Source organism: Rhyacophila brunnea, unplaced genomic scaffold (genome assembly GCF_057557595.1).
Source record: "Rhyacophila brunnea isolate RB1 unplaced genomic scaffold, BYU_Rbru_1.0 scaffold_23, whole genome shotgun sequence".
Taxonomy (NCBI): domain Eukaryota; kingdom Metazoa; phylum Arthropoda; class Insecta; order Trichoptera; family Rhyacophilidae; genus Rhyacophila; species Rhyacophila brunnea.
This window is the reverse complement of record NW_028232893.1, coordinates 10,897,832-10,924,953: the sequence shown is the minus strand read 5'-3', so window position 1 is coordinate 10,924,953 and position 27,122 is coordinate 10,897,832. Positions and strand designations below refer to the sequence as shown.

At 35.0% G+C, this 27,122-nt stretch overlaps 2 protein-coding genes across 4 annotated transcripts in view; one reads left to right on the top strand and one right to left on the bottom strand.

Moving 5' to 3' along the window:
• The first annotated feature begins 1,132 nt into the window (after positions 1-1,132).
• LOC147069477 (uncharacterized) overlaps positions 1,133-27,122 on the top strand; it is a 103,501-nt gene continuing 77,511 nt past the window's right edge. The window contains exon 1 of the mRNA XM_085950499.1: positions 1,133-1,276. The gene's annotated coding sequence lies outside the window, so the exon portion shown is untranslated. The remainder of the gene's footprint in view (positions 1,277-27,122) is intronic.
• Positions 11,000-27,122, bottom strand: part of LOC147069476 (uncharacterized) — a 106,143-nt gene continuing 90,020 nt past the window's right edge. For all 3 annotated transcript variants that reach the window (XM_085950166.1, XM_085950165.1, XM_085950168.1), the window contains exons 2-6: positions 26,675-27,091; positions 17,566-17,866; positions 15,734-15,988; positions 14,479-14,580; positions 11,000-13,063 (exon numbers count right to left, since the gene is read on the bottom strand). In XM_085950166.1, coding sequence (XP_085806292.1) covers positions 12,915-13,063; positions 14,479-14,580; positions 15,734-15,988; positions 17,566-17,866; positions 26,675-27,091 — 1,224 coding nt within the window. In that variant the 3' untranslated portion in view covers positions 11,000-12,914. The remainder of the gene's footprint in view (positions 13,064-14,478; positions 14,581-15,733; positions 15,989-17,565; positions 17,867-26,674; positions 27,092-27,122) is intronic.

The following is a 27,122-nucleotide window of genomic DNA, read 5'->3' as shown; positions in this document are numbered from 1 at the left end:
GCCATAATATGACAAATCATTTATCTTTACGTAAATATATACAATTTCCATATGATCAGTTCGAATTTTAGAAAAAAAAATAGAAAATCTCGAAGTTTGAATTACATTTTATTTATTTCAAAATCACATTTTTGTTACACAAATAAATGTATCAGGATCATTAATTTGAAGTATGTAGGATGTTTATTCCTGCTTCAAAATAAGAAAAAAGGGTTATCTATATACAGTAAAAAATTCAATTTGAAGTTTGGCATTAGCCTTACTAGCCCCGACACCTTAAGCGACTTTGGTCTCTATTGGCCGAGAAGTGTCTGTCATGTGTCATTTGTGGACTTTTCTGATGAAGGTGTTCATGACCTGTTATTGTTCTAGATCAGTTTCATACGATTAAAAGAAAAGATACTATCAATGTTTTTACATTGACACCTCGTATCTGACATTCAATGTTTGTGACTAAAATGTTATACATATAGGTACAATGAAAGTAAATAAAATCAAAAATACGCTAAGTGTAAAATTAATTTTGTTGAGTTTTTAAAGTACCTACCTACCTAACTGTATTTTTTGTTTTTATTTAATTTGATTTGATTTCATCCCTCGCTTACTCTTGAAGAATGAGATTAGTGAGACGTCAGCACTTTTACGTTTACAGTTATTATCATGATAGTTTAAAATACACACTATTGGTGCAAGCAAATCCATGGACGTGGACAAGCGTTATCAGGTCGCTTTTACTGTACAGTTTGTGTACCTACTTAATTAAAAAATTCTTTAGTACCTACTTAATTCTAATCCAAAACCTGTACATTACATTGACGTTATACTACTGCAATTACCTACCGAAATATGTACATAAAAACGATATGTAAACAGCTGTGCCTTCCTTAGTGTCAGTAATAGTATGCGGCAGTAATAATATGAAAAGGGACAATATATAGTTGACCTCCCCCTCGAAAAATTCATTTCAATTAGGTATTTAGCCCTGAACAAAAAAATATTAATTTTATTGTACATATCGAAACCTCTTAGTAGCTAAATTGAATTGGAAATTAATATTATATTTCTGGCAATACTTTATCTGACTGCTGGCAATAAAATTATTTTTTGACGTTTTAAATGTTTTCATCTGACAGTTGATTTGTTTGAATCGAAAATCCAAAGTTGAATTTTTCAAAATACTATCTAATAATCTTTTTTTTCTCGACTGCGTGTCAATATTGTGTGAAACAACTTCTGAATTTCCCTCATATCGAAAGGATTTCGCGTGTCATCTCTTGTAAGTATTTGTTTTTTACCTGTTAACAATGTTTTTTTTATGTTCTACTGATATTAATTCATAATCAATCATTCGTCATTTCATTACTCTATTATAGTTCAATTTGATTTACTGTCCATTATAATATTATAGCGCATGTACACGTGCATGGATTTACTAGTGTGTATTTTAAACTATCCTGACAATAACTGTTTACATGTAACAGTCCTGACTATCTCTCCAATCTCATTCTTCAAGAGTGAGCGACACACGATATAGTCATTTGACAGGTAGTGCAAATCGGTTAACCTCAAAATGAGTCTTTCCGCGATGTAGATCGAAAAAATTCCAACTGTCACATGAAAATTCAGAAGTTTCCGAACATTTTTAATTCATGCATGCAATCTTGCAACTGCAGGACATTTTCTTATTATGGCCACGATAATACATACTATCAGCAGTAAATCCATGCAAGTGTATACAGGGTATTTTTCTCAATGACCATAACCTGTCTTTTTACAATCGCACTGCATCAAAATTACAGGTACGTAAGTAAATACCTATTGGTTATTCCAATACACCTAACCGATTTCATTACGCCCCATTAAATGATAGATTCCTTGACACTAATGTTGAAATTTAAACTTAAATGTATAGAATATTATCGTACATAACCTCAAATATTTTGCTATATGTACCTACTCCACAACAACAAACAATTAAATTATGTTCTTCTTTGGGCACTGGCCACCATATTTGCTTATGTGAGCCGTCAAAATAGTGACTGAATGTCTATACAGTCGATCTTGGTTATTACGAGGAAGATGGGACCGACTGAATTTGCTCGTTATAAGCGCTACTCGTTATATCAGATAATAGGTATTTTTAAATGAGCGGTCACATAACACAAAAAGTCGAAAATAAAAAATCTGAAAACCATTGTAAAAATCCCTGAAACAAACATGGCATTCATAAACTACAAAAGAAGTTGTTTATTGTACCTACTGACTTCACAAACCTTGGATTTTTTTACTTATTTCAACCATATGCGTGGATACTTTTTCAATATTGTCGGCGAAAACACCAATTAGACGCTTAACTAGAGTCGTAAACGTAATGTGATCCTGACGGCATCCTGTCCGGTCGGATTTTATTGCTTAGGGTCAAAATATTTTTAAACGATCGATACATTAACAGTTTTAAGAAATTTTTGACGATATTTTAGCTCAGTATATCCGATAAGTTGCTCGTTATAAGTGAATAAATAAATGTATGGTGAAAATCATAAACTAAAATGTCAACTAAAGTTTCCTCATTACATCCGAGATGTTGCTATATCCGTGATCGTAATAACCGAGTTTGACTGTATTTACCTTAATTCCTGTCCCATTTAAAACTGATCCTACACAGTCTCACAATTACTCACAATATTCATGAAAATGGTATTCATGTTTTAACAACTTTACTCGATCAGTATATACTGACATTTATTTTATGTTTGAAAAAGATCACTTTTAACACGCTTCTTCTAAATTAAAATTGAGATTATAATGATATACACCCGATCCTCTTTTTGCACGGGGGATACGTTCCAAAGACTACCGTGCAAAACAAAACCGTGTAAAAAAAGATAAGGTGCCCATACAAAAATGGTAGATTGGTTCCATTAGTTAAAATCGACTCAAAATACGAAATACTTGATCCCAAAAATAAATCGAATTTATTTATTATTTATACATAAAAATATTTATACATGAAAATACTTAGTTTTCGATTTAAATTAAATTTAGCATATAGAAATATAATCATTCAGTTTCGCTACTAGACAAAAAATGTGACCGTTTACTGCTGTTTTTCACTGGCGAAAAATCACTCATCGCTGGAAATATTTAATGACGCTGACGCCGAAGCATGCGACGCGTCTCTCGTATCGAAGCCGAAGTGACTGACTAGTGGCGCTATGTATGTACGTATGTATATCTGGGCGGCATCCGGTGACAAAATATGTATGCATCAGTGGCGTGCGGTCCATTGCAACGCAATTTTTTGATAAATATGTACATACGTATTTTTATTCTTTTTAGTTTTTTTAAACCGTGTTAAAGCAAAAAATTCAGTGTAAATAAAAAATAATCACTACTTTTTTTAAACAGTGTTATTTCGAAACCGTGCAAAAAAAAGCTGTGCAAAAAGAGGATCAGGTGTACTTACATGTTTTTTTAAAGGTTACTCATCCAATTTTCATTAAGATTTTCTCATTTTACTGATGTTTTGTATTAACTTCATCCAGCAGCGCAGTCAGTATATTAGTCTGTGGCAGGGGTTCTCAACCATGCGCCTACGGACTTATTTCTGCATTTTATAACTATTTAAAAAAAATGTACTTACTTAATTATAATATTTAAAATCGATTACTTAATAAAAATAATAATTGAATTTTTGTATTGGTTGATTGGATATATTTATCGTCTTATGTATGGCAGGGGCGTAGACTCCATACTAGGCGATTATTTAAAGCCTACCTTCCTATTATCTTAGACTTAACGTCACGTAACCTTGGTCAGTCTATTGAATTGTATGAAAAATGGTAGGCTCCTATCGCAGAGCTTAAAACCTTCATGTATAATATTGTCGTCATGACTGCACTTTGTCCAAAATAATTATAAATTAGATATTTTAAAAAAGTCTATGGCGTTTAATCACATATTAATAAATGTAGATTGTTTTTAAAAATAAAAAGATATTTTATCTAATGATTTTTGATGTACTTAAATATTTTGAAAAATACATAATTTGAAGTTTCATTGAATTAGTGTGACGTTGTCATTAGTGTGTATGTATTCATTAGTAGTAATATCATATTATCTTCTTATTTCTCGTAAGTATACCTGACAAGTGTGCTCTTTTTCTCAGATCTCCACAGCCTACCTCTTTCCAAATGTCACCCTTCGCCACTGATGTATGGTTGAATAAGCAACTTGGTGGATCGAAAAAAATTATCCCTAAAAAGTGGGGCATACAAGACAAAATTATGGTTTGGTTGAACTTATTTATGCGAATCATTATATTATTATGTAATTAAACCACTGTAGGAATATTCACATATATTCCGAACTATGAAAAATTGATTGAAGAAATCCAAGATCCAAGATTCGAGACAAAGATCAAAGATCCTACTAATTTAATGGCCAATCATTTTTGTTATACACTTATTTTTTTAATAATATCATGTTCATCAATATTTTTATTAATAAAATACATAATTACATATTTCTAATTATCTAAGAGCCGAGCCACACCGGGCGACTCTGGTCTCGAGACCAGTCGCCAAGACCAGACCGATGCATGCAGTTATATGGAGCATGCCACACCTGGTCGCCCAGTAGTCGCGCAAGCAATAAAGTCGGGCGACCAGTAAAATCTCGTTTGTGCGCTCGGTGTGGTCTCCCGGTCTCTCTGGTCGGGCGATCGGTAGCGATGTATGAAAACACATAACTATGTATTGAGCGCTGCCACACTGGGCGACCAGTCGCCGGCAGCCACGCCGCGGATAGAACGTATTTTTGCATACTTGCGTGTACATTCATTATTATTATTATTATTGGCTGCCTGACTTTTTAATTACCACATTTAAATAGCATGCTAATTATATCGAACGGCCACCTTAATCGTTACGCGCTGGGTGCGTCTTTAGCGTCCAATGTATTAAGGCCATGCATTAGTTGAGACACGGTCTAAAAAGATCGTCGCTAGGCGATGCGCGGTTTGCGGGTCGCGGGTGCAAATGAGGCATGTCAAACCAAATATTATTTGTCTTATAAATCCAACATGTGTCCATTTAATGTTCTGTTTATTGTTTTATCAGTGACAATAATAATATATTCATTGACATGTTTTCTTTTTAAAGTAAATGGGTAACGTTTTAAGTCATCTTTACACGATTTAGGAATTATTACGGCCGTCGCCATCACGAAGCAAAATGACGTCCTTCCAGCTCTACATGCTCTCTCAGAATGGGAGCGAGTGCAAAATTTCGTCGCGCCTATGGTAGAAAATTATTTGGCGTTTCACTGATGAATCACCTTAAGTAAGTTTCATTGGTAAAAAATGTGCCCGTCATTCCATTTTTGGCAGCCTGCTGTAAATATGCTCCTGATGAAAATTAGGTTGGGAACCCCTGGTTGGTCTCTACTTTCATTCACCATTATTTGAAACATTCACATGAGTCAACATTATTGTTTGTAACATAATATTGATGAGAACTGTTTGGAGAAGTTGTGAAGTGCGCTTCGTCTTGGTTGAAAGTTCTGCGAGATGCTGATTACTTGGGCATCCATCATTACGCCATCTACCCAACGCATCTTGGATCTCCCAACTCTCCTCCGAATAAATAGTTTCGCATCAAAAACTCTCCGTAGAAGGTACTGACATAGGGTATAGTTTTAGTGTATGTTTAGGGGTGGTTAGGTGTATTTAAAAACTCAGTTTAACACGTGGTTACAAGGTTTTTTTTATTGGAATAAAGGAATTTACATTGTGTATCAAAATGCAATGGATACAATTTTAAACACAGTTACATACATCATGAAACATGACAATGGAGTGGGTGGCGGGTTGTTTAGCATTAGGCCTTGCCATCTGCCACAAAAATTTACAATCAGCTTTATTGGTATCGCCGGAAGATAACCCTACTGATTTTACTAAAAGTCTTCATCTATAAGTCAGTTTTTTGCGTGTATCACTGACTTATTCTACAGAAATTGATCCAATATTTTTTCTTCTGCCAGTGTAGTTGAATTGCTATTTAAAAAAAATACATATAAAATAAATCGTATTAATCACCCCATTAGCCAGCTAATAGAGTGATTTATGGTGACAATATTTATTATAATACATATAAATTAAAATAATGTTCACTAACAGAATAAGCAGTCACGCAAATGCAACATTTCATATAAAATCATTTACATTCAATTCATATTAATCTTTCACAAAGCTTCTAATAATCAGTAGTCTGTCATCTGTCAAATGAATTGAAGCTTCGACTGGACTGACATTGCCAGTAACAAAATATTCAAATGCAAACTGTTTGCTCTGTACAACAATGTGTTACGTATCGTATGCGTATCGTGTCTGGAAATTTTTACGTATGCAGTTTGCCGTATCACACTTCACCGTGAAATGGTGTTTCAGAATTATAACGTCGGTGTTTTGTAAAAAGGACGAATTAACCGAAATGCTATTTTACAGGAGGAGGATTTTTAACTTTTGACATCTATTTGTTCATTACCTGTGGATGATCATAAATATCTAGCAAGTTTATAATAAAGCTTAGAAAGAATACTATCATTATAATAGGCATTATTATATAATATTTTAAAAGGCCTAATATGTCACCTTCGCTTTTTATTCGTAATACTAAATGGATATTCACCCTTACAATTACGTTAAGTACTTTCCTTTGGAGATACAAATTCGCCGTTTTTACACAATAAAGCTAGTGGGGTACATATTGTATTTTCATTAAAATCTCGATTTCGCCAAAATGGTTGATTCGCCCTTTTTACAAAACACCGACGATATGGTCGTATATTAAAGACCGTCCAACCTCTTCGGGTCGTATAGTACCTACTGACATAAAATTCATATCTAATCTATATAAATATCTAAATAAAACATGGTTATTGTCGGTTTACAGGAAGCCTGCGGCAAACAAATTTTGAAAATAGCCAATTATTTGTTAGGTTAGGTTACGTTAGGATCTAATAAAATTGGAACATTATTGTCTGCAAAGCTCCACGAACAACGCGTAATTTTTTCATCTCGGTGCTATAGAGATGTCCGTATAGTATACGGTCATCTCTTTCCGATACGAAAGCCCGTGGCGAATTGTGCTACGTTGAAATGTAATATGTATAATTTACACGTAATTATTTTGTGTTGGTTAGTAATTTATCGCATTCCAGATGTTAAATTTTTGTAGTTTCGCATTTAAAAATTAAAGATATTTCTTATTTTATTGTGTTCTTGCCCTATGGTAATTGCAACATTATTTCAGCCAATACACATATATATATATATATTATCTAATTTTATTGGAATTGATTCAAATATTTGGGTAACATAAAAATTATAATGTTTTTACCCATTTCAATTTTTTTTTATATTATTTGATTAATAACCTACATACAAAGTATAGTTTCTTCTCAGCAAAAACTAACCAAATGCCGTTAGATCAAATTGGATCCTACAATGTTCTATATTTAGAAAAATATTAAAATACTTTGATGAATTTGATGCTTCATCAATGTATATGTGACATTTTGTTTTCTCTAAATTTGAAGAAAACCTGTTAAATTGGAGGCTTCTATTGTTTCTCTACCAAGATATTTTTCTATGCGACAAACAATGCTTGTATGAAAATCATAATTTTTTGCAATATCTGGGCGGTTCTCATGGTGCAGTGCGTAAGGCGCTGGCTTTCCACCCGAAAGTTCAGGGTTCGATCCCGGTGAGGACACAATATTTATGCGTTTTTCTCAAAGCCTGGGTGTCTGTGATTCTTTAAAATTACTAACAACCACCTTGTACAAAAAAGCAAGGACATGGTTATTAATAATTTATTACTGCCTATTTATGCAATAATTTATGCAGTCTGCCATAGGTAGCTAAATTACAGTATAATATGAATATTTTAGTTTCAGTTTTAGTCAACCATATTTCATTTTCGAAATGGCCAAAGGTATGTAATAATTAATAAAACATTGCCATCTATTCCACACCAGTGGCGAAGGGTGTTTTTTGAAAGTAGGTAGGTTATGGTAGATAACTGAATACAAGTCATAAAACAGTCATATTATTTACAGCAGTGTCCCCAACCTCCGGTCCATGGATCAAATGGTACCGGGCCGCCCAAGGAACATTAAATTATTTCCGTTTTTGGTTTTAAAAGAGTTTGAGCGCTACTTCCCAACCACAAAAGACCCACGAACTGGTAAGGAATGGATCCGCGACCCATTTGTCAACAAACCAGGCGAATCTAGCATGTCTGTGCAAAAAGTAGATCAACTACTGGAGATTGCAAATGACGGCGGCCTTAAAACTACGTTTGAGACAATAACTCTGCCGGTGTTTTGGATTAAAGTCATAGCGGAATACCGTGAGATTGCCACCACAGCACTTAAATCCCTATCGCCATTTGCGACATCCAATTTGTGTGAAGCAGGGTTTTCTGCAATGATAGCAATCAAAACAAAACAACGGAATAAGCTGGACATAAGCAACACACTTCGGGTGTCATTGTCTCCTATTACCCCCAGATGGAACCGTCTCGTTGCAAAGAAACAAGCTCAGGGTTCTCATTGATTTAGCGATCTAGTGAGTTAAAATGTTAAATCACTTTATATTCATTTTTTGGTGTAACTGTATTTTATTTTGAAGACATGTTTAAATACAATAAAATTAAAACAATCTAAAATATAAACAATCAACGTCCCCCCCTCAGCGGGCCGCGGTAAAATTATCAAACGTTGACCGGTCCGCGGCGATAAAAAGGTTGGGGACCACTGATTTACAATACCTTGGTACTTGAATTTTGTTTATCTTCATTATTTTACTGAACAAAAAATATTATATTTTATTCTTTTATTATAATAGATATTATACAAAAAAAATAGAATAGGCACTAAAATAGATATTTAAAAAAAAATTATGCCCAACTGCCAAAATTTGAACTCGATCTAGAAAATTTTGTTATCACAACAGTCAAATGGTCAGTTCTCGGGGGCCACGGAACGAATCCAGCGCGCCGTAATGAATAGTTACGTAAAATATACAAAAAGGACCCGTGAGGCTTAATAACAAAAAGCCTCAGGTCACTTGATACGTATGTATGTATTTTTTACAATACGTGTGTAATTGTTTATATGTGTTGTGTGTGTGAAATGTACCAAAGTACTTGAAGCCTTCGTTTATCATCTTGGTGTTTCTGCTACGTATTAGTACAAATACTATTGTGCCAGTAGAAGTAGTTACACTTTCATAATATATTTATACTCTGTCTTTTATAGATCCATCAGTATAAGTTGTCCGCTGAGTGAGGTTGCCAGATGCTCACATATGACATATCATTCAATATTTTTTATACTGTAATGAGCTTAGCTCTCTAAATTCAAACAATTTATGATGGAATATCTATGGGTTTTCTTCAATGTATTTGATACCGACAGAAGTTATGTGACATTCAAATTATTATAAAAAAAAAATGATTACAAATATATTCAATGCAATGTTGTTAGTATTTGTTTGAGTTTTTGCTGAGAGATGTCAATATGTTATTTTATTAAGGGGGGACATGCTCGTCGAAGGTCAAAATTGAGTTTTTATTGTATTTTCAAACCATGATCCTGGACACTCCTTAAACGTTGTAGATAATCTATTTATATAATTTTGAAGCCTTATTATCCTTTATAGTTATTTTACACATTTGATGACTGCATGAAGTATTTTTGTTACATAAAATAGTATTCTTTTAAACCTCTCGCTCTAATGTTTTAGAATATAGTCATATTTCGGTACAGAACTGTGCAGTGGTGTTAAGATTTTTTACATTTATTAATTTTTAAACGCATTTATAAAACCATTAGTATAATTTATTACGAGATATTTTTTGTAAAATATTCACGATAAAAAATTATTTTGATAATCTCTGTGATCCCAAATTTGACAAGAATTAGGCATTTTATTATTCAAAAAATCGGCAAGATCAACACATTTCAAGATGATTCTAAAGATATTTATTATAAGCTATGTCTTTGACCATTCAAGTGTGATAAACATCTTATGAATAATGATTGCTTTATAATAATTATTGACCTAAGAATAAGGTAGTGTTTTTTTGAAATACGCCATTTCTTTTGTCATTCCCCAGTGGTTAAGCTACAACATACGGCCGTAGCCATAAATTGACAAACTATAATTGAAGTAGGGAGTAAAATGATATTAACGCGCGTGTTTGAACATGTACCGTTTAAAAAAAAATAAAAAAAAATTCGGTTAGGTACATGTTCAAACACGCGCGTTAACATAATTTTACTCCCTACTTTAATTATAGTTTGTTATTTTATGGCTACGGCCGTATGTTGTAGCTTAACCACTGGGGAATGACAAAAGAAATGGCGTATTTTAAAAAAACACTACCTTATTCTTAGGTCAATAATTATTATAAAGCAATCATTATTCATAAGATTTTTATCACACTTGAATGGTCAAAGACATAGCTTATAATAAATATCTTTAGAATCATCTTAAAATGTGTTAATCTTGCCGATTTTTTGAATAATAAAATGCCTAATTCTTGTCAAATTTGGGATCACAGAGATTATCAAAATAATTTTTTATCGTGAATATTTTACAAAAAATATCTCGTAATAAATTATACTAATGGTTTTATAAATGCGTTTAAAAATTAATAAATGTAAAAAATCTTAACACCACTGCACAGTTCTGTACCGAAATATGACTATATTCTAAAACATTAGAGCGAGAGGTTTAAAAGAATACTATTTTATGTAACAAAAATACTTCATGCAGTCATCAAATGTGTAAAATAACTATAAAGGATAATAAGGCTTCAAAATTATATAAATAGATTATCTACAACGTTTAAGGAGTGTCCAGGATCATGGTTTGAAAATACAATAAAAACTCAATTTTGACCTTCGACGAGCATGTCCCCCCTTAAGTCATTTAAATTCACTATTAATAGCTACTTTAACCTACTGGTAGATAGATACAATTCTTTTTTATTTAAAATCACAGATTTTCATTGCACTGTCAAAATTTGACATAAAAGACATACAAGGTCTTTCTGTCAGAAGACCGTATATAAAAAAACACAGTTTAACAATATACATAATGTAAATAGTAAGAAACGTGGAATTTAATAATAACGTTATTTTAGAAATTGCAACAATGGTGCTATGTCGCTCGTTTGCCTTCACATTTATCCATACATAACTTAATTTAGTTAATGACATTCATAATTGGACACAGTTATGCAGAAAGTAGCCAGTCCACAAAAAATAAAAAAATTATTCTTGAAATAAAATACTATTTACAATTTTACATACATTTTTAATAATCATGTTAAGTTGTAAAGTACCATTATCTCAGCTCGACACTATTGTGGACTGGCTACATTCTGCATAACTACGTTCAATTAGGAAACACATCAGAAACACACCTATAACAAAAATCTTGAAAACATGTAGGTATCAAACGGGATTTGAATCCACTTCGATCAGATTTCGGCCAATATCCTTTGCCTATTAAGCTACCTGCATCCTATTTAATTACGACGAAATTAACTAGTAGTCATGCAATTGAAGTGTGTATAAAATTTTGCTTATATATTATTGGCGACTATTTTTTTGTGGCTTGAATCAAGATACCAATAATGGGTAGGTAATTGTCTTGATATCAAGGGTTCCGTCGGCGTGACCGGCTTTACCTTATTCTGCAGCGGTATTAAAAAGTGATCTACGCGCTGCAGGTCTAGCATGGCAGGAGGCGCAAAAGTTGGCGATGGACTGAGGGAAGTGGTGAGTGGAACTTGTGATTGCCCTATGCCCTAATGCTGGGTTGTGACAGGGTGAAGTAAGTAACGAATAATTGCCTTCATTCTTAGTCGGTGTCAGGATCTCTCCAAAATTTTTGTGCATGTTAATTATTAATAAACCGGTTTTTTAATGCAACGAATAATTCACATGATTTAAGAATGTAACGTTCTTTATTGAACGTACATAATTTATTCAGGAACGCCTCCGTTCAAAATTATTTAGATTCGAGTACCGCCTGGCACTATTTTTATTTCAAGATTTTTAGGTATGTTTCTGAAGTCATCAAATTATGTATATTAAACGTAACCTTAATCCGGCTCGCACATCTAAACTCGCCTCGTCTGCTGCACAGCCATAAATCAAACTTAGGAATGTCACACCGATGTTGCATATGAAGACCACGCACATATGCGTCTAACGATAGTCGTGCATAACCTCTCGAAACGTAATATATGGGATGTGGCGACAGGCGAGCCGGTATAAGAATGACCAATTCATAGCGTGTTCGTATGCGTGCTAGCAGCACTAGATGTTTTTTTCAAACTATAAAATATATAATAGATATAAAATAGCACCAATGTGCGGAGCTCCATTTAGCAATGTGTGTTTTGTGAATAACGATGACATCACATCGACGTATTCGACACGTTGCAGACGAGACGAGCTTAGAAGTGCGAACCGGCTAAGACACTTGCTTTTAGCATGCAGTGTCTGCGATCTTACTAGTGCTGGCACTGCGTTTCAAATTATACCTTGTTCTGCCTACGAACAATTTATTACAAAATGGACAGTCTTGATCGTAATTAAGTTATATGGATTAAATAAATTTTAATGTACTGTGTTTTATGAATACAATTATAACACCATGTGGTCAAAATATTTTAAATACACTTTTGTGCATTCAATATTGATAGGTATTGCACTGTGAAATATGAGCAAAGTCACATGCAGTTAATTTTTAGTTATGTTACCACTTTCAATATGATTGATTTCATAAAGGCGTCACTTTAATTTGTGGCACTAGATTTGTATTATTATTGTCACACGGGTGAGTTTCCTGTGATAGTCGCCGTGTCTAGGTTCCTCTTCATGCTTTCCAGCTTCTTCAGGTCCTCGGTGGAAGCCTCGCACTTGGTGATCACGAGGGAGTGGTAGAAATGAACGGCAAACGCCACAAATACAATCAGAACTGAAAACAAAAAGTCAAAAGTTACTTCATAAGTTCCGTAACCTCACCTTCTCAGTTTACTTAACACTATAGCGGCGAGAGAGCCACTAGGTGTGTTTTTATTAGTTAAACAAAGATTGCCGTGTGATCGGCTGGCTACTTAATGAATTATTATTAATTTTTTATACCGACTACAATACAATGTGGATCTTGGCCACCTCAGGAAAAGAATTCATAACAAATTTTTGTTGTACGTGAAATGAATGCTAGCCACTTCTATTATACTATACTATTATACTACTATAGCTCAATCTATTGGGCACATGGCACATGCTTTGGGTCCAAACATATGACTTTTTTCGGCACGTTATCTTTTTCTGTTAATTGTACATTCTTTCAATTCTATAGCGGCAGGGGGTGACAGGATAGAGATATTCAAAGAAAAGCACATCCACAGTAACATAAAATCACATTGACAAAAAAATGTCACTAATCACTACAGATGCACTAATTGATCGCCAGCCCACACAACCGTAGCATGACATGGAAATGTGACGATGATTTTGCTGATGTCCCTGTGAAATCGCCGCCATCTTGGAAAAATGGCGACCAAAAACAATTTTTTAGTAATATTTTTTAATTGTTATCCTTACAGAAATTTTATTCAAATATAAAATAAAGATCGTTATATTCTTCATAATTAAGATATCTCTAATATTTTTGATAAGTTAAACGATTTTACCACAATGTGAGAAAATAATGTTAGCATTTAGCTGTCTTCTCGTTTTTTTGACGTGTATTGATAAAATAAAGCAAACAATCCTGTTTTATTCTCCGTAACATCATCGGCCTGTTTCAATCTACTCTTCTCCGTTCCTTGTTCTTGACTGCCACATAATTCCACCGAACCGTAATATGTCATCAATAAAATTAAAGCGTACCTTGAGGCAGCCTTGCGGTCGTCTCATGCTCTCGAGTACCTCTGGATTATCGTAATCGTTCAGCGACTACTCTGCTTACAAGCTATGTATCCGTTCCGGTAACCGGACAAAACAGAACAGTCAGGGGAAAAATGAAACATTAATTTTTGTGGAATCTATTTAAGTTAGGTCATTATTTCGTTGTACCTAGTCACCCAATCATTTTGAACATATTATATTGATTAAGATGAGATATCCTAAGCTTGTCGGCAAAGTCCCGTTTATTTGAGGCTTTCTAGCGATTAGGAATGCAGAAATTAGGTATATAATTTGATTTTTTATGGCGTATTGAAAATCTGTGCTATTAAAAATCTATCAACATAATAGAGATAGGACAATTTTAATAATAAATTTATATTTTTCCTGAAAGGTCATAGTTATATTTATCATTGTTCTGTTTTGTCATGGAACCGTCAGGTGTCACTACGTTGATTCTATATCAAACTATTTTCTCACCCGGTATGACAATAACAGTGGCTGCCGTTGCTGCAGCGAATGAGTAGTCCCAAAATTTGACCCAGCAAAGGATGGCTATCTCAACTAGGAATAGGAATAGTCCTAGAACAAACAAAAAATATTTGAACAAACATAATTCTGAAAACACTCATGAGAAAATATACCCAATAGAAAAAATCTTTTTGAAAAAAGTATAACACCCGGCAGAAATCGAACCTGCGTCTCTTGGGTATGGCGCCCTGTGCATTACCACTATGCTACGATTGCCATGCTTAATTGCGACAAATTTTAACTATTGGCCTTTTTAATACCTGCTTATAAGCGCTCTCCAAATTGAGCTACGGTCAGCGATCGGTTTTTGTTATTAATAATTACAATGGTACATTCTTAAATTTTGTGAATTATTTATTGAATAAAAGAAATAGTTAATTAAAATTATTAGCAAGTTCAAGTAAGTTACAACAGAAAATATTGGAGTGATCCGTGACGTCGGTGAGTAATTAAAGTAATAAATACTATAAATTAGAATACAAAAACCGATCGAGAATGGTAGGTACATTCTTAAATCTTGTGAATTATTCGTCGAATAAAAGAAATAGTTAAAAAATATTTGGTCATGTGATTTTAATATTTGTTTACAAATCGTCACTATAGGATTGGTTTGTCGAATATCCGTTTTTGTCGAAATGACCTTGCCATGCAGAATGTTGTTTTGTATGTAAATGGACTAGAACCTTCCTTTTCTTTAAATTACTTTGTAATGGTAATGAATACATCATTCATATGCTGTAAAATAACAATTTAAATATCTCCATGTATTTAAATATAGGATTATGAAATTTGTTTTTCGTCTCCTGAAGGTTTGGTCTATTCGACAAACCAATCCTACAGCGACGAAATGGTGTAGGCATGTTAGAATACAATTTACATTGACACTTAAAACTATTACAAGTATTCCAGTCCAGTATTTTAATGTATACGAAAGGTACCTGAATCCCAAAGATTTTACATAATTCTCTTTTTACTATATTAACCCATCCTTGTCTCTCTCGAGTCCTCGAGTTCATTGTGTGTTAGATTGTATTTGTACTTAATTAAAATTTTAAACCATCAATGATCCGGCATTATTTTATACATATTTACATCTCTACGTCTACATTTTCTCAGAGTCTGCCAAACTATTCACATATTTTGGCAGACACTTACTCGTATCTAAATAATACCAATAAATCTAGCCGATATTTAAAAATCTTACCAAGAACCGTACTGAATGCCCAAGCAAGTTCAATGAATCCCCTCATCCTCTCATGCGGAGACTCTCTGAGGACGTCTATTGCACTCATCTTGCTGATGGCGTCAATGTTGGGCAGGAGGTAGGTGGAGATCATCAATGCGAAGATATGGACGGCCACCAAGATAGTAGTGCATACAGCGAACATCACGAACAGCCACTCAGGCACGTTCGTAGGTTCATTTATCTGGAGCTCTACCATGGCTATCATTGCGAAACCTGCAATACATCAAGAAAGACATCTTCGGTTACTTATCATTATAAATAGCGCCTTTACACGTGCATGGATTTACTTGCACCAATATTGTGTATATTCTAAACTATCGCGATAATAACTGTTTATACGTAAAAGTGCTGACTGTCTCGCCAATCTCAGTCTTCAAAGTGTAAGCGAGACGCGACATTGTCATTTTATGGTACTATTTGACAGGTCGTGAAAATCGGTTAATTTCAAAATGAGTCTGCGCGGTCTAGTTCGTCTTTCTACCGGCAGGTTCGCTACTATCGTTCTACTGCGCAGGCGCAGATATTGCACCGTCCAATTGTCACGTGAAAATTCATAAGATTTGCGTGCATTTTTTTGTTATGGCCGCGATAATACGTACTGTCAGCAGTAAATCCATGCATGTGTAAACGGGGTATTATAATATTATGTTGATTTATATAACAATATAACACCATCGCACTTTTACGTCAGTGGCGAAGACTTCATACTAGGCATACTTTCGTAAGAAAAATAATTTTTAATGGCTCATTATTTTTTTTCGACCATGTCCGATCCTAATAGAATCATACGGGCCTCCACAGAGTAGAGGTTTGTATTAACAGCTTTTTTTATGAGAAATGGATTCGAACCTGGGACCCACGGCGTTATAGTCCAAAGCTTAGGCCGCGCGGCCACCGTGGGTGATATGGCCATGGCTCATTAACGTATTTAAATAATAACCGCATTATTTTATATTCCACAAAAAAACAATATAATTTGCCAACGACATCTGTCTGTACAGGCACACTCAAAGGTGGGAGGGGAGATAGAAAGTATTTAAGTATGTAGTTAAATGGAATATTACTTCTTGATGACGTCACAAATAAGATTCCAAGGGAACACAGTGACTATTGCAGATCGTATGAGCGAAAGGGAAGCGTTTATCAAGAAGTTTTTGTCTAATTTGGTTTAGTTTATATCTACAAATGTATTTTTGCACTTCTGTAAGCCGAGGTCCGATCCGTGGCTGGCCAACATTTTTTTGTTGTAAAATATATTTTACTTTTAAATATAATATTTTGATGTCCAGTAAATACCGATGAAACAAAATTCAACTCGAAGGCCCTCAAGTATGACCGTCCTAGCATGTTATTTCGGTTACCCATAGCCTACTTCATTCCAACACTACATCAGCGCTATGAAATATGAATCGAAAATTTTTGAATTCAAGAATATTTGATCCTAGAAATGATTTATTGATTTCTTGAGAAATTTCTTTTCGGTTCATTTTCTTCAGAATTTTTTTGCTGTCCAGATTTTTTTTGTTTAACTCTTTCAGTCCAAAGTTACCCGCGAATTATACTCGTAACTAATTCTGTTTCAACCCAAACTGTCACTCGTTTTTTACTCGCGAAGAATTCGCGAAGTTTTTACTATCTTGGTAACAATTTCTCAAATTTTCGATATTCTTCTTGATGATTTCTCGAGAAATGAGAATCTCGAAAATTCTGATAAATCTCGATCACAACCTGTATGTAGTCTGGATAAGGTATAAACACGTGCGAAATACAAACTTCTCGACTGCAACTACCTGAAAGTAACTCTGACGTAGTTGCAGTGGCTTTGAGCTTAGCTCTCGACATATGGAGTCTTCTCCAACTGAGGCCCTCGGGAGAATCTGGATCTATAATCTCATTTCCACCCTTCGATTGTCCTCCGCTCTTTCCTCCGTCGTCTCTGCCGTTCTCCCCGCACTTGCAGGAGCACCGGCAACTCCTCGACGACGCGCCAGAAATCGGCGTGCCGAGGCGGCGATCCTCCACGCTGATGCTGGCCAGGTTCAGTCCGTTTACCATATTAGACATGCCCGCAGGTGGGAAGAGTCCGTTAATCTGAAACCAGATGGACGGGGTTTAATTATGTAATAATCCATTAACACTAGACACTGATGAATATGAGGACCATTAAAACAGTGGTCCCCAACCCCCGGTCCGTGGATCAAACGCCAAAGGAACATTAAATTATTTTCCATTTTATTTACTGTGGTGTATTTCTCTCGGGTTTGTTGCGACTTTCCATGGACGAGAGGTTAACCGGGAGCTGAAAGATTGCAAATGACGGCGGCCTTAAAACTACGTCTCTGCCGGTGTTCTGGATTAAAGTCATGGCGGAATATCCTGAGATTGCCACCACAGCACTTAAATCCATATTGTCATTTCCGACATCCTATCTGTGTGAAGCGGTGTTTTCAGCAATGACGGCAACCAAAACAAAACAACGGAATAAACTGGACATACGCAACACACTTCAGGTGTCATTGTCTCCTATTACCCCCAAATGGAACCGTCTCGTTGCAAAGAAACAAGCTCAGGGTTCTCATTGCGTTATAGCGTTATAGTGAGTTAAAATGTTAAATCACTTGATATTCATTTTTTTTTGTAACTGTATTTTATTGTGAAGGCATGTTTAAATACAATTAAATTAAAATTATTAAATCAAAACAATCTAAAATATAAACAATCAACGTCCCCCCCCCTTCAGCGGGCCGCGGTAAAATTATCAAACGTTGACCGGGCCGCGGCGATAAAAAGGTTGGGGACCACTGCATTAAAACACATTTCTGGAATATTTTTAGTATGATTGATTTGGTAGCTAAACCAAATTAACATTTTTTTAGTTAGCAGATTGGAATTAAAACATTGCGGTTTATCTAACAAAATGAAGGTGGCCATGGATATAAAAATATGATTACCGCTTTTATTTCTAAATTATTTTGACGCGAATGTTTTACGTGTCCGGAAACTTGTACGCCGTATCACACTTCACCGTGAAAATGTTGTATCGGAAGTGTATGGCCGTATATTAAATACCGTCCAACCTCGTTGGGTCGTATAGTACTGACATAAAATTCATGTCGAAATAAAACACGGTTCTTGTCGGTTTACACTTACAGGAAGCCAGCAGCAAACAAATTTTGAAAATAGCCGATGCATTTTAACGCTCATATCAATGAAACCACCAATAAAGCATTAAAATTACTAGGTTTTATCCTTCGGATTTCTAAACCATTCAGATCACCTGATGTTCTGAAGGTTCTTTACTTCTCTTATGTTAGATCCTTAGTTGAGTATGCCTCTGTCGTATGGAATCCACAGTACGTTACTTATATAAATCGGCTCGAAGCGGTGCAAAAGCGATTTCGCAAGCACGTTAATTTTAAAGCCTACTGTTATGATTTATCTAATTCTACTTCGACCGCTGCAATTTTTATGGTACCATCTTTGGAAAGTCGACGTTCTATATCTGATCAATATTTTCTTTTTAAAATTATCAATGGTTTTGTTGACTCGCCAAACCTACTCGAAAGGGTGGGTTTCCATTGTCCATCAAGATATTTACGCGAAACCAAACTTTGTACCATATCAGTCGTAGCGGTTCTAATTATGCACAAAACTCCTTTATTCGGCGCTCTTGTTTAAATTATAATATGTATTTCTCCACCGTTGACCCTTTTAATAATTCACCTGTTTCATTTAAACATGCTATCTCAAAAATTTTGTATAAATAGATATATAATGTATTTACTTATACATATATATTAATTCTTTTATTTTTTATGCTATTTTTTTATTTTTCTTTTTTATCTTTTGTATATTATTTAATTATTCATTATTCTTCCTCATTTTTCTCATGTAATCTTCTTATGTAATTTCTTTATATTTATGTTATTTTACTCTCTATCTTGTTAGGCTTAACTATATTATAATGTATATATGGAAACTTTGCTGGTTGCATTAACTTTTTATTATTATATTATAAATTTCTGTAATCAATACGTAACTATTTGTTTTCCTTAATAAATAAAATAAAAAAAAAAAAAATACTGGATTATTTAGGTTAGGTTATGTTTTCATTCTTGAATTTATGAATTTTGCCAAAATGAGCTATGAAAATTGAATTAATGTTCATATTCAGTCAATAAAACTGGTGATCGTATAGTATGCGGCCATCTCTTTTCTATAAGAAAGCTCACGGCGAACTGTGCCATGGTGAACTGTAGACGTTGTCTATGTGGAAAACTGTCAAGAAACTCGGCATTTTTTTGTGTTTCAGTCAAGTACCCTTCTAGTGGATATTAGTGTATTCAATTCTCCTAGAGATAGAAAATCACGAGTTTTCCTATGCACTGTTTTATTCTGATAACAGTATTTTTAATTAAGTTGTAAAAAAGCATATTTAATTGTTTTACTCTTTGAAATGTAATAAAGTAATTAAACCCGGTTTCATGTATATTACATATAAATCAAAGTGAATGTCATAAATAATCATGTCATAAATTATTATACGGTAACGATTTAAAGCGTATTGTTTACAGACTATTCTTTTTTTTAATATTACTTGAAGATTGGGTATTCGCTGATAATACATATTACTGCATTGGTTTCCAAACTTTATGTAACTACGCCTCCCTTGAAAAAAAAAAATCTTGGCGCCTCCCCCTCCATTAAATTAAAAAACACACTTTTACGTCTACAAATATACTAATACAAAAAATGAAAAAAGCTCATAAGGCTATACCTCAGTTGAGGTACGGTCTAAAAAGATCGTGGCTAGGCGATGCGCGGATTGCGGGTCGCGGGTGCAAATGACGCATGCCGAACGAAATATAATTTGTCATATAAATCCAACATTTCCAGCGTCCATTTAATGTTCTATTAGTAATTTTGCGGCCTTTACTAAATTCGCCAGAGCGTACGGGGGGCGGGACACTCTCGACTCCCCTTGCGACTCTTCAAATTAAAGTCACTCTGATAGTTGCCATAAAAATTAACATCATGCATTCGCACTTCGATGCAAGGTTGCATCACCAGTCCCGTGCGGCTCTGCTCGGGACAAAATGAGGGCTTAAATTCCTTGATCTGGCACACGTAAGGGTTATGTTAGCCGGCCGCGTATGACGTGGCTGCATATACATAACGGGAGCGGAGGTGGGAGTTTTACACACCATGTTCTATTAGTAACAATAATAATATATTCATTGACATGTTTTCTTTTTCAAGTAAATGGGTAACGTTTTTAGTCACCTTTACACGATTTAAGAATTAATACCCCCGTCGCCATCACGAAACAAATTGACGTGTTCCCAGCTCGGCGTTCTCTCTCCGAATGCCAGCGAGTCGAAAATTTCGTCGCGCCTATAGTTGAAAATTATTTGCGGTTTCACTGATGTATCGTCTTAAGAAAATATACAAGGTTTTACTATAATATTAATTTTTAAATATATTTCTTTTTCATGCGATTGGTGTGCATATTTTTATTGGCAAAAGTGCTCTTTTTCTTCTAAACGGACCTGCGTTGATTTATTCACTCAATTTTAACCAAATAGACAAGTTTTGCAATAAAGTTATCGTTCCTAAACAAATTTGTCTCTTCAATATGATTTCACCATTGTATATCATTTTTTCATGAGATATCTAGCGCACTTCACAATAGTAAGTATAGAAGTGAGGTATAATAAAATTGGTCACCATATCTTCAGACAGGTTTGCAAACAACCTAACTTTTATAGGACTGTTTTTTATGTAGTTTATAACTAGCGGCCGTTTTATGAACCACTTGCAAACTGCAAACCTGTGGCTACATTTGTGTTAAACTTTTCGCGCCTCCTAATTTGGAAATCGCTGTATTACTGTAATATTATGTATTATTAATGTATAAATAAATTACCTTTTTACATTATTTATGACAGCCTTTAAAAGCGGTTTCACACGAAGGATTCATGTATCTGATACAGCACATCTTTTCTATACACAAGACTGCTATCGGCGGCTATCAAGGGTAGTTTATCATATATGTAAGGAGGTATTATAATTGTTACAATAAGTGCTATGTTTTAACAGCACCTCTCTTTTTTACGAGGTAGACAGTTTAGACGGCTAACTTATCGTAACAATTATAATTCCTCAATAAATAAATATGATAAACTATCCTCGATAGCCACGGATAGCGACATAAATAGTGCACACTAAACTTTGTCAGTCAGACGTATTTGCGTTCATCTAGCTAAGACTACAATGGGCAGACAGTGTTGGTTAGTTTTTAAAAATTTAATTAAACCCTGTGCAAATCAAGCCATAATAGATAATAGTCAAAAACTATTCATATAATCCATAAAATGTCTAAAATTATGCTATTAAATATATAATTTCGGATATTCGGATAAAAGTTTGTCGGATCGCCCATAGCATAACCTAAACTATTATGGTTTGGTTTAGGCAGAGTTCTAACACGCGTGTTAACATGATCTTACTCCCCAGTTGTCGTGACGCATCTCGACATAATTCTCATAATTTATAATAGATTATTTGAAAAAAAATATGGCTACGGCCGTGCGGTGTATCATATTCATAACCATTGATTTCGGAGCGTGGCGCCGGGCTATCATACAAGTACGATGAAAATGTTCTAAATTATGGTAAAAAATAAATTAATACACATAAAAACATTTAAAATTAATCATTTGGAGCTAAACCGAAAACCGGAACCGAACCGATATAATTATATTTTTTTTACTGAACCGGAACGAAAACCGAAACGAAAACAAAACAACGGTTCGAAGCCCTGCTAATGCACTGCCTCAATATGTCATTGTTTACTACTTATTGTTTAATTTTCCTATAAGGACGTCAATATTTATTTGTATCAGCCACGTAAAGGTTCCTTGAGATTCTAAAAAGTGTCCCATGGGTTCTACTAAACCAGTGGTCGGCAAACCGCGGCTCGCGAGCCACATGCGGCTCTTTGGCCCCTTGAGTGCGGCTCTGCCACAAATTCCCTCTGCCCTATTTGACATTGCTACAAAGAAGAAGCATAGAAAAACGGATGACGAAAACCGTGAATCTCGAAAAAAATCTCAATCGTTGTAGGTACTATTGATATTTGGCTCTGTTGACTAATGAGTTTGCCGACTACTGTACTAAACAAAAACGGTTGAGAATCACTGCTAAGCGATAGTTGTGAAATTATTTTACCTGCTTTAGTAATATGAACAGGTGCATAATATTAATAATTTATTATTCAACTAATCAATGATTCGTACTTATATTATTCGTCACTTGAAAATTGTTTACATTGCAAACATTGAAAAATTAACAGCAAATAACGACGTATTTTAATGATTTATAATTGTTTTAAACCAGGTCAAACATTTCAATGTTAAAGATATTATGACCTATATTATTTTAAACACAAAAGCATTATTATGCTTATCAAACCATATGTACCTATATAACAGCAGTGACGTCCCAAGACAAAATGCCGCCCCATTTTTTATTCCGTTTTTTTTATCTTCCTTTCATGACACCAATATCTAATAAATGTGTTGTATGGATACATTACTAACAAAATACCACTAAATCTAATTTAAATGCCGCCTCTGCTTTAATAGACAAATATTGCGAGTCCACAGTTTCAGATAGGTACATTTTAAAATGCATGTACAACTTCCAAAACTCTCGAGTGACTGGCAAAATATTTGGATAAATTTTAAATTACGTAAGTATGTACTTTCCTATAATTCAATGTATATAATACAAAGCTGGGATGGAGTGCTTTCGGATGTCTGAATAGTATCTTCAAGAGTGACCTACCATTATGTCTTAAGCGTAGGGTGTTCAACCAATGTGTGCTACCCGTGCTCACGTATGGCTGCGAGACGTGGACCCTCAACACGAGAGATGTCCAAAAGTTAAGAGTCACACAGCGAGGCATGGAGAGGTGCATGTTGGGCATCACGCGAAAGGACCGTAAGAGAAACGAATGGGTTAGGAAGCGGGGCACATTGCTCGCCGAAAGGACGGCCGCTGGACAAATGCCGTCATCCAATGGTACCCAAGGGGTACGAAACGGCCACAGGGTCGCCCTAAAAGCCGCTGGATTGACGAACTGGTAAAATTCGGCGGAAATACGTGGCAGCGAACGACACAGGACCGAGAGAGTTAGAGAAAGCTTGGGGAGGCCTTCATCCAGCAGTGGATTGACCCCGGCTGATGATGATGATGATAATTCAAATGTAATTCTCAAATATGCGTATGTCATTGCTGATCACCAAGAATGTGACGTCCAAGGACAACGTAAATAAACTAGACATCGCGAACCCGACAAAAAATACAGTCCTGTTAAAACTTTTATAGTAATTAATACACTTTGTTTCCAACCAGGCCCCCTATGTTAGAACTTGCGAGTGCCAGCTGCCCGGTCGACATGACGTCATATGACATCATTGTGACGTACTACCGGAGTGATAATAGCATTCGAGAAAATAACGCTACTCAGACAATGGCGCTATTCATTGTCACCATACACATATAGGTGTTTCATCGTAATAATATCTATGGTGAGCACTGTGCGCTGGGCGGCATGCCTCGAGCGTGTATTGGCTGACGTCACAATTACGTCATGTCGTCTGGTGCCACACGAGTCGATAGTTAGGAAATCGCGGTGCAGTGAGCTGATTTTTTTTTAATGGAAAGATATTTCCGTTATTAGGTACTAAGTTTATGTAGCTATTTCTATACATACCTAATGATTCTCCTCGATTTGCCGCCCTTCGGCTAACTGCCGCCCCCAAGCGACGCTCAATCCTACCCCCACGGGACGTCACTGTATAATAGTGTGTTTCTCAATTTGCACTTTTTTGCACCTTTTACTACACTGATACGCCTCTTTCCCCAATTACCGCGCATAAAATTAGATCAAATGATATTCTCTTGTATTAATATATGTAGATAGTAATAAGAAAATAAATAGATAATAATGTAAAAAAATATATGTTTAGAATATATTACTTACATCATTTTCATCCTAGAGCCGGAGTGCAAAGTTATGAAGCATATACTCTACCTTCAAGGGAGGGAGACTACGCCTCAGTTTAAAACGTGCAGATTCATATATTCTCTTTCTCTCACCTCTGCTGCAGGCCATGAGTGATTCGAACCAAGTTATACTTTATTTATTTATTTAGAAAAAAAGTATTACGGCATTACAGCGATTGGCCAATGCGCCATAATACATAATAAATACAAAAGTATAAAAAAATCTGAATTACAAATAACAACTAATATAACAAGAAAGTAGAAAAAACAGCATGTGTTTATGTAAATATTAAAGAAACATGATAATATATACAATTATAAATTTAACATATTTAACACGTCCACAAACATTATATAGTTAACGGCCCACGTGCTCGTCGTAGGTCAAAATTGAGTTTTTATTGTATTTTAAAACCATGATCCTGGACACTCCTTAAACGTTGTAGATAATCTATTTATATAATTTTGAGGCCTTATTATCCTTTATAGTTATTTTAAACATTTGATGACTGCATAAAAAAATTTTGTTACATAAAATAGTATTCTTTTAAACCTCTCGCTCTAATGTTTTAGAATATAGTCATATTTCGGTACATAACTGTGCAGTGGTGTTAAGATTTTTTACATTTATTAATTTTTAAACTCATTTATAAAACCATTAGTATAATATATTACGAGATAATTTTTGTAAAATATTCACGATAAAAAATTATATTGATAATCTCTGTGATCCCAAATTTGACAAGAATTAGGCATTTTATTATTCAAAAAATCGGCAAGATTAACATATTTGAAGATGATTCTATAGATACTTATTATAAGCTATATCTTTGACCATTCAAGTGTGATAAACATCTTATGAATAATGATTGCTTTATAATAATTATTGACCTAAGAATAAGGTAGTGTTTTTTTGAAATACGCCATTTCTTTTGTCATTCCCCAGTGGTTAAGCTACAACATACGGCCGTAGCCATAAATTGACAAACTATAATTGAAGTAGGGAGTAAAATGATATTGACGCGCGTGTTTGAACATGCACCGTTAAAAAAAAAATAAAAAAAAATTCGGTTAGGTACATGTTCAAACACGCGCGTTTACATAATTGAGTGTCCAGGATCATGGTTTGAAAATACAATAAAAACTCAATTTTGACCTTCGACGAGCATGTCCCCCCTTAATAAAAAATAAATCAACCTTTATGGTGCCATCAAATAAGTTGATCGCACGATACACAGCATCATGAAACATAACATCTGTCATGCGACGAGGTATCTTGAAGATCGTAGAGTTACGAGTGATATTGGTGGGAACATGAAAATTAATATTGGCCAGTATATACGGATTGTAAATGAACCCACGAAGAAGTAAAAAGAAATGCTTTAAAAGAGCAATCACTCTTCGGGTGGACAGGGATTGCATTGATAGCATACCCAGAAGAAAACGAGTCGGGAAATTCATTTTACTATCATTGCCATAAGGAAACAACTCGTATGTTCTTAAGTAGAGAAATCTAAGAATTCTATTGTGGACTCGATCCAACTTAATTGTGTGGATGGACCTATTAAGACTCCAAATATACGACGAGGTTACGTGGACTTCCTCATGTTTAATGTGAACGACTTTCACTTAAACTGGTTGAGGAAATGAAAATAGGAATAGTTAATGGTAAATCATATTATATGCTGAACGTACCCTACCTACACCCTCTTTACATTCTCACGTCTCAATTTTTATCTGCCTATGTTGCGACCGACGCATTGGCCATGCCAAGGATAACTCAACTGGTAGTCTTCACCGTATTTGTTTTTACAACATAAATTTTACCTTTCCCTGATAAGCCATCGCTTCCGTACTCCATCCGTCAGCCCTCAGTGAAGCCAGACAGTCCAAGCTGCTCAAGGGACTGTCAGTTGACTGCGTCTGGTATGCTCTTCGTCTTGCCTTAGTGGCAGAGTATGCATTATACCCACTGAACCCTGCATGGTTCGAGAAACCAGGGTCGAATTGCAGCGGAGCTGATCTGGGCGGCGCTATGTACAAAGGCCTCTGCCGAGGAGACAGGAGAAGTTCTGACGCGTGGTGCCTCAGGGGTGGTGGATGTTGCAGTCTTATTCGGCGCGGAACCCCCAGATGAGTGGTCTGGGTCGCATGGAATGGTGTGGAAGTTGTGCCTGTCAGTATCGTTGGTAGTGATTGGGGAGATTGTGATGATTGCAGGGCAGCGTCTGTGGCATCTGTCATCTGGAAAAAATGATACAACATAGTATGAGAA